The following is a 12,172-nucleotide window of genomic DNA, read 5'->3' as shown; positions in this document are numbered from 1 at the left end:
GCATCAGGGTAAGAAGAGAGGCAGATGAAGTAATTACCCATCATGCCTAGTGCCTACTGTCCAAGCCTGTGGGGCAGTGCTTTGATCTGGGGTTGCTACAGTTGGTCAGGTCTATGTCCAGCAGCAGTCTGTGCTCAAAAAATGAGGTCAGCTGACTTCCTGAATATACTGAATGACCAGGTTATTCCATCAATGGGTTTTTCTTCCCTGATGGCACAGACATATTCTAAGATAACAAGGCCAGGATTCATCAGGATCAAACTGTGAGAGAGTGGTTCAGGGAGCATGAGACATCCTTTTCATTCAATTTCTTTGTGCAGCGGTCAGACTCTGCCATCATCTGCCTCAAGGTTGGACGTGTTGTGTGTTCAGAGATGCTCTTCTGCAGACCTCGGTTGTAACCAGTAGTTATTTGAGTTGCTGTTGACTTTCTATCAGCTCCAACCAGTCTGTCCATTCTCCTCTGACCTCTGGCATCAACAAGGCATTTTGTCCCACAGAACTGCTGCTCACTGGATATTTTATTTTGGGACCATTCTCTGTAAACCCTAGAGATGGTTGTTGGTTAAAATCCCAGTAGATCAGCAGTTTCTGAAATACTCAGACCAGCCGGTCTGACACCAACAACCATGCCACGTTCAAAGTCCCTTAAATCACCTTTCGTCCCCATTCTGATGCTCACTTTAAACTGCAGCTGATTGTCTTGACCATGTCTACGTGCCTAAATGCATTGAGTTGCTGCCATGTGATTGGCTGATTAGAAATTTGCATTGATCAGCAGTTGACAGGTGTGCCTAATAAAGTGGCCGATAAGTGTTTATATATTGAATTGGCAGATTTTGGTGTATGTATGTGTGTATGTATATGTACATGCATTATTTTTAGTCTTATGCTTTAAATCTTTTACTTAGTTGTTTAATGTTTTTATTCCATTATCTTTCTCTCAGAATCCTTTTGTCTCTCCACCTTTTTTAAAATCTTTTTTAATCTTTTATTTTTTTTTATCTGTATCATGTCATTCAGCCTGATGTCTATTTTTGGGTTCTCTGCCATGTTTATGTGTCAAATCACTTTGGAAACACTTTGTTTTTAAAGGTGCTATATAAATAAAGTTTATTATTATTATTATTATTATTATTATTATTATTATTATTATTATTATTATTATTATTATTATGTCAGATTAGGGTGGCACATTTATAGCAGACTTCACTACCATGAACTGTATTACATGAGTGATGAGACAGCTAAGCTATGAGATGCTAACGTTAAGCTCATGTTACAGTATCCAGAAACTTCATTATGTAGCTTCTGACTACTGCAACCTTAGCTTGTCATAGCTTATGTAGCTAATGTAGCTCCTGAATGCAGCTATCTGTCCAATCATTTATGAAATGCAGTCACCCTGGTCTGATATCAGTGTATCTAATATTAGCTGTAGTGGTAGTGGTAGCTGTAGCTGTATCTGTAGCTGTAGCTATAGCAACGTTAGCTAGATCGTTTTAATGAGCAATTTCAAAATATAGCCAACAGTTCAAAACATGTCTTTTTTTCGTGAGGTAGCAAAGGATTGGATATCTAGTAAAAATATCCATATCATGGGAAATTTGTCAAACCCCTTGGTTCAAGTGAGGTCCTTGTTTGTCTTCATTTCAAGAGCTGTGTAGACCTTCACCTTTACCTTACAGAGAATTGGGACACCACTTTACAAGGTGTGCAAAACCAAAGGCAGAGGGGTTTTTACAGGAACTTTCCTTTAATCTGTCTTTAGCTTGTTTAAAACAAATTCTCAAATGTATGTTCATTTAGACAAACCTGTTGAAGGCAGTACTACAGAGTGATACTGTAAAAGCAAACACTTCCTTTTACAGTAAACTAAAACTAAAAAAACAATTATATATAATGACTGACACATTCTGAGATGGTAAATAACTCCACGTTAGAGAGAAATATCCTCGTCCCCCTCAGTGAATACGTCTACTATGGGTCGATGTGTTCATCAAAGTGGTTTCATCTCTTCTGCCAACGTTTGCTGTCTGGTGTAATTTACTGTGTATTTTTGAGGGTTTTCTTAGCTTATATGAAAAACTGTCGCAAAATTTTCTAAACTAATTCCAAGTGCATGAGTTTGATGAATTTTACCTTCATGTCATATTTGTAAAACTAATCTCAAAGCTTGACACCAAGTGGCTATACACTGTACATTTTCATTGCTTTATTTTTATGCATCCCTTTTCATTATTAAGTGATGCTTGAGTGGTAACTTGTTGCGGCAGCTCTGCCTTCCTTCCCCTGTCTTTCTCCTTTTTTTCTTATCTTTTTTTAGTTGTTTTTGTATTTGGAGCCTGCCAATATTTTATGTTTCATGTGTTGACCATTGACACTGTGGTGTCTTTAAATTTTTTGTTTGATCCTGTGTGTGTCCAGAGATCTTACGTGTAGCCATGGTTGCATTGTTTACACACAAGATTTTATCCGTTAGCAGCCTGTAGCATGTCAGTGCTAACTGGTGCTAGGGCCAATGTTCCCTGCTAGCTGAAGAGAAGTAGGGGAGGATGTGCTGGTGCTGCAATGTGAGCTAGAAAGAGACTACTGATGGACTTTTTTTTCTAGTCGACATTTATTATATTATTCTATTTATTTTTCATTTATTTATTTATTTAATTTTTGCTCCATATACTACACTGTATTGCTGCTGTGACTCTATTTTTCTCTTTGGGGATTAATAAAGTACATTTTATTCTTTTCTACTTTATTCTGTTCCATTTACTTATGCCACAGTTAAGCCTCTTCAGTGAGTCACGTGAAACGGTATGTGCTGGATGCTTTATTCTCAAACTCTTGGTTTAGGTGTCATCAGCCCGTGTACCCACCCACAAGACGAAGAGAGCCTTAGGGATTGACTGACAGATGTCCTGCCCAGTGAGAATTCAGCTGGGTGATGAGGGGTCCCACAGTTCTGTCTGCTTCATGACTCTTTCCTATCAAAGGACAAAAAACTGTCTCAGTGAGCAAACGGGTAAAAAAAATAATAAACAAGTTGCCTCTTTCAATCGTTGTGTAAATTTCACCAATGGCATTATCTGTAAATTATTGTGTATATAACATCACCTCTTGTGTACATCTCACCACCATTCTTATACATATTACCTCCCCCTTGATAGTGTTTTAGTGCCCTGGTGTTTTTTTATATCCTTTATTCAAATTGTTTATAATCTCTATTTAAATCTTTGATACAACTTTTTAGGTTGATGTGCTTTTTTTATTTTAATTGTATTTCTTTTTTGCTATTTTATTGCTGCTAAATGTTTATTTTATGATCTAGTTACTCAAAGGCTCAACTAGGGACAAAAGTTGGAAACTAGCACTTGGTAAAAACTCTGTGCAGCACAATCAGATTCATGTCTTGCTATGAAACTATGTTAAACTACATTGTCATGATCAAATAAATACATTCAAACATCTTTGACTCTAAGAAAGCCCTGCTGAGAATTCCTTTGTGTCTGGACTGTTAGTCAATGTACAAACAGCAAATAAAAAACTTGAATCCTTGGTCATGCCTTTAACTTATTTTGAAAAAAAAAAAAAAAAAAATTAAATCAATACCTTAAATTGATATACTTCTTTTTCTGGTAAAGAATTAAGGACCTGTTTCTAGTGGAAGCCTGTGTCCACCAGTGCCACTGTTCCCTTCTTCAGTGTATCTGAAGCAGTTGTCAAAGCCACAGCACTCACATGGAGCATCATCTCCGTCTGCAGAGCGCCATCTGAATGACAGACACACTCTCATGAGTAAGGCTCAAAGCTAATAAAATGTGTTTTAACTCAAAGGATGCACTGGGGTTAAAAATTAAACTGCAGCCGAACCTGAATGTTGGGGTGTTAAAGGAACAGGCCTTGTTGAGGTGGGAAGGTGCATTTTGTTTCAGGGTGGCCTTGAGGTGGCAAGTGATGAACATCTTAGAGAAAAAAATTCAAATGCTGTAAGTAAAATCAGCTTTCCATCTGTGTGAAAAAAAACATCAGATAAAAAAAAAAATCTTAAATGAGTGGAGAATATAACATTCTAGCTTTTATAAAAACAAATCTGGATATTTACATGTAACACTCATATTGACTACGAAGACTTTTATTTTTTATAAATATTAAAAAAAAAAAATCCCAAAACAGCAACAACCCAACAAAGCTGTGTTACCTGCTCTTCAGACTTATTGTTAAACTGAGGGACTTGGACACTGAAGCACAGACGATTGTTTTGCTTTCTGGGGAGGAATTGAGAAGATGATCCTGGCAATACACTGTCCATAAGGCATCTGAAATGGACACATAGCTGACATTATAATTAATTGATGAAAAAGATCAATGTATGTGATTACCTGTTTTGTAGATTTGAGCCACATAATGAGTACTTTAAGAAAACTATCCACATAAATCTGTATTTTACTCATCTACCAGGTTCTCTTTATCCTGAAGGTAGCAGTTACCCATGCTTGATGATGAACTTGTAGCTGGGTAAAGACAGAGGGTCAGGCTTCAGCGTGGCAGCACAGTAGTCCACATACAGAGAAAGTGAAGGATGGAAGGGGGCCTCAATACCAGCCTCCAAAAACACTGCTTCCCCCTGCTGGTACACTGAGGAACTGCGTACAGAGGAACAATCTCCTGAAGAACAAGTTTCCTATTAGTGCATGTTACGGATGGAAAAATGCATTCAAATAATACTTTTCAGAAAAATATGACAAAGATTGAATCAACTTCCAAGAGAGCAACTATACCTTCCATTGTCTGAAGGGAGAAGTGCAGAAGGCCAAAAGCACTGACAGTGGACGTCATGGGTAGCCAGGTAGGGGTTATTGGATCCCCATCCACCAGCTGCATTCTGGGCTCACATAAGGAAATGTTTTGATTGCAAAGGTGAAAAGGTGTAGGTGAAAACGGATTGCAACTGTGAAGCTTGGTTTCTGTGTGATGTAGCTTAAAGAAAAAACAAAACAAAAGACTGAAAGCTTTTCTTAAGGTGCACAAGAAAACTTCTGATGATACTGCCTTTTGATATTAGCCTACCTTTTGTAGTAGCACTCAACAGGTATGACAGTTGTTGTCCCTTTAACTATCACGCTGCCTGTGGAGACCGGGATTTTGGGGGGAAACAGTAGTAGTTGGTTTGAAAAGACAAGCCAATCACCATGAACCTGAAGGTTTGACACAAGTGCAGTCAGGAGTGAAAAATTAAAGTGTCCTTTTACATTTAGTTCAAAACAAAGTACTGCTTTTATTCTTCGAAACACAGGGCCTGAGTTAATTTCTAAAACTTAAGTTCCCAGGGTGCACGACCCCTTTCCTCTTACTTTGGACTCAGTTCCACAGTCTAGGAGGCCAGCAGATATGACCATTTCATTGTTTGACTGTGGTACCGTTGGTTCACAGGATTTTTGCAGGGTAGAGTTTGCTCCAAGCCGCAGATACCTTAGCTCGAACGGAGTACGGCTGGCGTCAAAGAATGAACGCTTTACGGTAATGATCATGTTGACCTCGCCGCATTTTAACTCCAGTCCAGCTCCGTCCAGAGCTGATGAATCACTGCTCTCCGTTTTTTCATCGTTATGAAGCCCTCTGACGGAGAGCACACCCGATACAAGGGTGACACAAATCAGGAAACTTCCATGTGACGTCATCTGTGGAGGAAGCTCACGAGCCGGTGGTGTTTGCTTTGTCACGTGAAAGAAATCTATCAGGTGTGTTGGAATGAGATCCCCGCGCGTGGCGCCACTATGTTCCCTTCAACGTCCTCCCGGCGGGACGGGCTGACGTTAGGATTAAAAACACAAGTCATTTTTCATTTAGGTACATTTCCCGGGAAATATGACCTACCTGTTGCTATAAAAATCTCCCCCTGCTAGTTTTTTTTTTCAGCTGTACAAAAAATATCAAAAAACAATGAAAGTGAAATTGACTTGTTCACATTATCTGGATTTTTTTCTATGAATTTATCTAACTGATTCACCGACAGAAATCCATAAATTTAATCTATGCACTTTCAAATAAAGAAACAAATAAAGTAAAAAATAAAATAAAATAATAACAAATATTTTAAGGGCTCTATGATCTTCCTGTCAAAAGTTATTCACACAACAGACATCTCAGGATGGTCTCCATCCCCCTAACCCCGGCATTTCCACTCAGAACATCGTCACTTTAAAGGAGGGTCCAATCAACTCCGAATGCTCAGAATCCTGCTCCTAAACACTTTCTACGGACTCCATTTTTCAGTGGGGGTGAACCGAAAATGACATCAAATTCACATTTTTGTGCAGATTATGTATTTTTGAGTCTGTGGTTTTATAAGTTTGATCTAATGAAGAACAACCTTTTTCAGTTTCAGTGCTCTTTGAAGTAAATTGCTTACTCAAGTTTTTTTAATTGAATGATTTGTTTTTGTATTTTTTCTTACTTCCTTTAGCATTGAAGCTCTTCTTCTAACCAAAATAAGTTACTGTGCTTAATCTAATTTTTTTTTTGCAATTTTCCTAATTGTCTGATCAGGTGTTTTTTTTCATTAAAGCAACAAGGAGAGAAAATGTGAATATGGACATGAGTTCATGTGTAAAACTGAAAAAAAAAAAAAAATACATCACATAATATCTGGTATTATTTTTCATGACTATGCGGTATATTACTGTATGAAAAAAAAGATTTTTTATTTTTTTTATTTTTTTAGAAAAAATATTTGAGTGCCCAAGATCCCTAAAGATGTCATTCTCCTCACAGGAAGCATGGACAGCTTAAACACAAATGTTGACTTCACAGAAGACATCCAGGACGGTTAAAACACTCTTCAAAAACAAAATAAACTAACCAAGACTAGACAAAGAATAAAAGCAATTATGGAAACAAATTTGAGACATTTGAGATTTTAAATTTTATGGAGAATTTTTCTCCAAATAATAGACAGCAGTTAGCAGTATAAAGTTAGCCCCAGCTGACGGCAATATTTTCATGGTGGAGTTGGAAACATCAGCCCTTATTTCACTTCTTCAGATATCTGGAGACAGACGCTCACGCTCTGCTCTTTAAAACAGACCACCATCCAAAATACATGATCCCAAGAGGGTTTAAACCACACCACAAAGACACTGTTCGTCACTTTGGCCACTAGAGGGAACTCTCACTCCTTCGTCAGGAGGTGTTTTAGGACCCTGCAGCAGTTCAGACTAAACAGGTCTCTCCTGTCCTCCTCTCCACCAGCCCTGAGAGCCTCACTGAAGGTAACAGGGGCCTGTTTACCACCACATTTAATTCAACGAAGAGCTCATAAAAGCTTAAAAGTGCACACTCTTCTCTTTTATTGTTAACCTGTTATAAGAGCAGACAGAGAGAGTCAAGACGGAGTTTAAAGAGGAGAGATGGAGCTGATCCTTCTGTACAGAAATGAGGTCTGGGCTCCTGTAATGAAAGCAGAGCTCTGGGACTCAGACCCAGTAGAAAAGGTTCACCTGGAGCTGGGCCAATTCCCTCTGCTGAATCCAATTAAAAAGAGAAGCATCAGATTTATCGACCACCTGAAGGAGTCTGAGCCCAAACACAGAACCCAGGGCTATGCAAACACATTGCAGGGGATACATGGAAAATTTTGGTATTGTATTTCCAACTTTGAAGTACTGAGATCAGCCCATCAATAAAATGGTACATGTGTGGTACAACTATAGTTTCCCCAGGGAGACAATAACCTGTGGCCGGCCCCACCAAAATCTAAACAGACGCTTTCCTGCAGCCAGGCAAAAATCAAAGACAGGCTCAGGTGCCTTAATAAAGCTGAGATTACTAATTTAAAAAAAACAATTAAATCTGCTATAATAGTCTGAATATTATCTTGTTAAGTTTCTTTTCCCTGAATTTTAAAGTTTAAATGCCTGTTTAAAGGGGACTTATTCAACAGAGCTTCATACTTTAGTAAATGTTTTGGTAAATGTTACAATAGTTGTATATAACAAAGGCTTATTTTGATTGGGTATCTATTTTCAAGGCAACAAATTATTATTTTTTTTGTTTTAAGTTACAAAAGAAGGAAATGTCAGAAAAGTAATTGTTCAAATTAAGGAGATAGTATGATTTTCATTTAATAATTAGTTGTGTTACACTCTACTTTTGAGGAATCATCATCAGGCATGGGTGAGGGGGTGCTCATAGCAAAAAGGATCAGGGGTACACAAGGCTAAGAAGGAACCACTGGTTTATACCACAATGGTTTTAGGATGTCAAAGTATTGTTGTGTTTCATCCTTTTTTTTTTTTTTTTTACACAGAAAAGGAGTTTTAGCCGACATAAACAAGAAACTTTTTAAAATCAGCCTCCAAAATTTTCTGAAGTGCCACAGTTATCGTCACCATGTAAACAGCTTTGCTTTACCCATTACACCTTTATTGCAGATACATAAATTGTCGTGCACAAACCGGACACAGCAACAGTAACAATGGAGGACCACCATGTTTTGCTTACCCTGCTGAATCTTTCAAATCTGCTGACTGCCTTCCAACAAAATGAGCATCTGTCGCTCCATTCTGCCCTTCTCCTGTTTTGTTAATTATGGAGCATTTCATTTACATCAAACTGGGAAGAGGAGAGTAGGAATGACATCATCTCTGAGTCAAAAACCAGTCGGTAAAAAAATAATATGACATATTCTGAGCCAATCTGCCGGGCTGATGGCCGATGTTAGCATACCCTGTGTTGTAGTTGTATAATGAAGAACTGAAGTCTCAGGTTCTGTAAAGTTAAAGAATGTCAACAACACTACAGAAATATTTCTACACATAAAAACCCATCTGTATTCTTTGGCGTTCAGTCCCAGCTAAACGAGTAATCTCTTTTATATTTGTATCTTTTATCCCTTATATTTTATTCCCTATCCTCTCTTTTACTCTTCTTTTATTGTTTTATTCTTATTTTATTTCTGGTTTTAAACATATTTGATGTTTGGCTCATTTTTATTTTTATTTTTACTGTTTCTACTTTCATGACTGTCTTATTATCATTACTGGGTTTATAATATAAAGTGTTTGAGAGATTATTTTCTACCCCGGTACAGCACTTTGGTCAACCAAGATTGTTTTTAAACATGCTCTACAAATAAACTTTGATTTGACTTGACATAAACATTAACAATATTAAGTATAAGTTTATAAGTTGTTTTAGTGTGACAAATACTAGTCAGAGATGCTAAAATAAACTGAATATTACTGTTTACACCCAGGGCAGCCATCTTTGGTTATAAACTTGGGGTTGTGTTGTTCCAGTTGAAGATTTTAAACTTCAAACTCATTAATCCGGGTACATATGAAATGCACCATTAGTGGCCTGCTGGACCTACTCTGGTCTCCTGGTGTCTCTACAGTTATATCCCTGACTACAGGCCTGGCAGAGTGAAAGGTTGTTGTGTGAACAGAGCCTTACTTTAGAGGAAACTCTTGCTTGTGTGAACATTTCATAAAATCCTCAGAAATAAAAAAAAAACACCCCTCAGTGTTTTGAAGTGACCTTTAGTAACCTCTCTACTCCCTGGATGAAATTTCTTGCACCAGAGTTCACAAACCATTTTTCAGAACATTGTCCTCACAAAGTATGAAAAACATGAACATTTGTGTGTTTGTGGACAGAAACCGGACATGCAGCATTGATAAGGACTGATGCATCCTCAGCATTGTTTTGTTTACTCCTTGAGCATACAAAGCTTCACTCATCATCGCACACAAAGAAAAGCGCTCTGTTGGGTTTCATTCCTCAAATCTACTGTGACAGGTTTACTGTTAAAACAACATCTGATGGTTTGGACTTAAGTTCCTGCTTCCAGTTCTCATGATCCATAGTTGTTGAGCAGGTAATCCAGGTTATATCAGTTTATCGTCTCCTCTGTCTGCTTAATGGTTAACATGACTGTCCTGCAAAGATGCTTTGGGGATACTGCAGGCTGAACACTGACACACTGGCAGAGATAATTTTAGATGAAATTAGGCTGCATTTGGATGAAGGGTAGAAAATGAGGCCTCATGAGACTCTGAACTGGGATGCAGCAACTGGCCAAGAGAAGAGTCCAGCCTGGCACTGCTAATGAAAGAGTTAGTGTTGTACAGGAAGTGTTCAAACACAGATATACAGTGCTATAAATACGCTTCCATTTTTAGCCATGCTAACAGTGAGCCTCTGAGGAGGAGGGCAATGACGACAGTTATCGGTCCGGAAGAAAATATCTCTACATTTATGATCTGAAAAATCTGTACAACCTTAGAATAATGATCCAGAGATATTTTGTTGATCGCCTGAATTTTTCATCTAGTGGTAGTATTAGGTTTCCCAGAAAGACTATGCTCGCGTTCTAAAATAAAGCTCACTTGAAATGTTATGGTACGCTAAAGGTCTGAGGAAAGTTTGGATGAAAGGAAGCCAAGGTATCTGTAGCTCGTCACAGTCTGATCTTTGTAGTTAACAAACTTTTGTCTTCATACATTTGACACTGGCCTGTAGCTCAGAATACTCAATCTAAATAAATCAGCTGAGTGCTCAGACAGTTAAAGGATAAGTCAGTGACATGAAAGGTTTTGTTTTCCACCACATATGTCCAACAATTGCATCCAATCTCAGAACAAACTGACAGCTGGGGGCAGTGTAACGCACAGACTGTTTAATTAATGGACGTAGTCTTCTCTAGGTCACCCGTCTGTTTCTGAAATGGATTTTGAAGCAAATGGGTTATCGGGCGCTAGTCACATGACCTGAGCTGTGCCTCTGGTAGGGCAGGCTTCCAATCTTAATACCCTTTGAACGGCTAAGTTAAAAAAAAATTCACCCCCTGTACAGTGTGTGTCGACGGTAAAATTAGCGACTCAGACAGGAGATGTCTCATTCTCAAATCTGAACGCTCCATGTTGTTAAAATTCTAATTTCTATGAACTGCACCTTTAATACAATATTCTATAGCATGTCTACATCTACCCGCATTCAGGCGCAGTCAGGTGTCAATGATAACAAGGTGATCAGTATGAACTGTTGGTTTTAATCTTGGTGCTGATAAGAACTCACTTTAAACAAGTCTATTTTTCTGTGCTGGTGCTTCTTCTCTAAAAATAATAACTGACTTTACTTTTACTCTGCAGAAGCTAATAAATGACAATCTAAAAGGCAGATCTTCTAGAAACACAACAGCAGTTACTGCTATAAAACTGGGGCAAAGATGTCGACAGCCTGGACTCACCTGGCAGGCTGTCCAGCAGGTTTACTGTTCACATCAATGCTGAACAAACAAGTAGTTTAAAAGAGAAACGTGAGAACCCCGAGGAAAGAAATGAACTTAACCTCCCTCACTTCATGGTTGATCTAAAGGCATGTGAGCAAAGCTTGTTGTCCCAGTAAATGATCAGAGTGTGAGTCTTTGAAGAAGACCTGACTCCAGCTGAGTCACGCTGCGTTGGCTGTTCAAGAACTCAGGTATTTGACAGAAGTAGGAATGTAAGTCAAAGCTCAGGCAGTGTTCAGGGCTCAAATGAACAATATCTAAGAGAAAGACTGACATCCATGGATAGAATAGAATAGAATAGAATAGAATAGAATAGAATAGAAAAGAAAATACTTTATTTATCCCCGAGGGGAAATTCAGGAGTCACCGCAGCATTTAAGAAAACAAAAGTAAGAAAGGGTATAGAAAGTGCAAAAATGTCCATAAGAAACTGGTTGATGACATCCCGTCCACCACTCGTCCACCACTCTCCAGTCCAGCCAGTCTCCACCTCCACAGGGTCCAGGACTGAGCCTCCCCAGCAGTCTGTTCAGTCTCTGTCTCCTGGATCCTGTCTGCTTACAGCAGGCGAAGCTCCTCCGATGTGTCGCGGCGTCCGATGTCAGCTCCGTCAGCCACGTCCGTGAACAGCACGATGCCGCTGGGTTAGCACAGCTAGCTCATCCATCCCCCGGGGCTAGATCCCACGTTCCCAACAACGATGGATGGAAGGACAGGTCCACGTCGTCACCTCCCAGCTCACATCCGAGAACCAGCACGTCGTCCTCACCTCCTCCTCCTCAGCTCGAGGGAAATCATCAAGCCCTACACTAGTTAGCATTGACATGCTACAGGCTGCTAACAGCTAATTTCACATGTAAACAATGCAGCCATGGTTACATGTAG

At 38.9% G+C, this 12,172-nt stretch overlaps 1 protein-coding gene across 2 annotated transcripts; it reads right to left on the bottom strand.

The window, feature by feature from the left end:
• Positions 1-2,677: 2,677 nt before the first annotated feature.
• LOC141784299 (zona pellucida sperm-binding protein 3-like) lies at positions 2,678-5,708 on the bottom strand. Of its 2 annotated transcripts, none has more exons than XM_074662080.1 (8): positions 5,349-5,704; positions 5,065-5,192; positions 4,776-4,879; positions 4,485-4,662; positions 4,196-4,313; positions 3,868-3,959; positions 3,649-3,767; positions 2,678-2,981 (listed from the first exon to the last, which is right to left on the bottom strand). In XM_074662080.1, the coding sequence occupies exons 1-8, from the start codon at positions 5,673-5,675 to the stop codon at positions 2,893-2,895; spliced, it is 1,155 nt and encodes a 384-aa protein (XP_074518181.1). In that variant the 5' UTR covers positions 5,676-5,704; the 3' UTR covers positions 2,678-2,892. The 2 variants fall into 2 exon arrangements, with proteins under 2 accessions (XP_074518181.1, XP_074518182.1); XM_074662081.1 differs by having other exon boundaries at positions 2,904-2,981; positions 3,607-3,767; positions 5,349-5,708.
• Between the last annotated feature and the right edge of the window lie 6,464 nt (positions 5,709-12,172).

The sequence above is a fragment of the Halichoeres trimaculatus genome, unplaced genomic scaffold, assembly GCF_033239565.1.
Source record: "Halichoeres trimaculatus isolate MK-OKI-2021-1 unplaced genomic scaffold, fHalTri1.1 fHalTri1_scaffold_22, whole genome shotgun sequence".
NCBI lineage: Eukaryota > Metazoa > Chordata > Actinopteri > Labriformes > Labridae > Halichoeres > Halichoeres trimaculatus.
The sequence above is the reverse complement of the archived record's forward strand: the minus strand, read 5'-3'. Positions and strand labels throughout refer to the sequence as shown.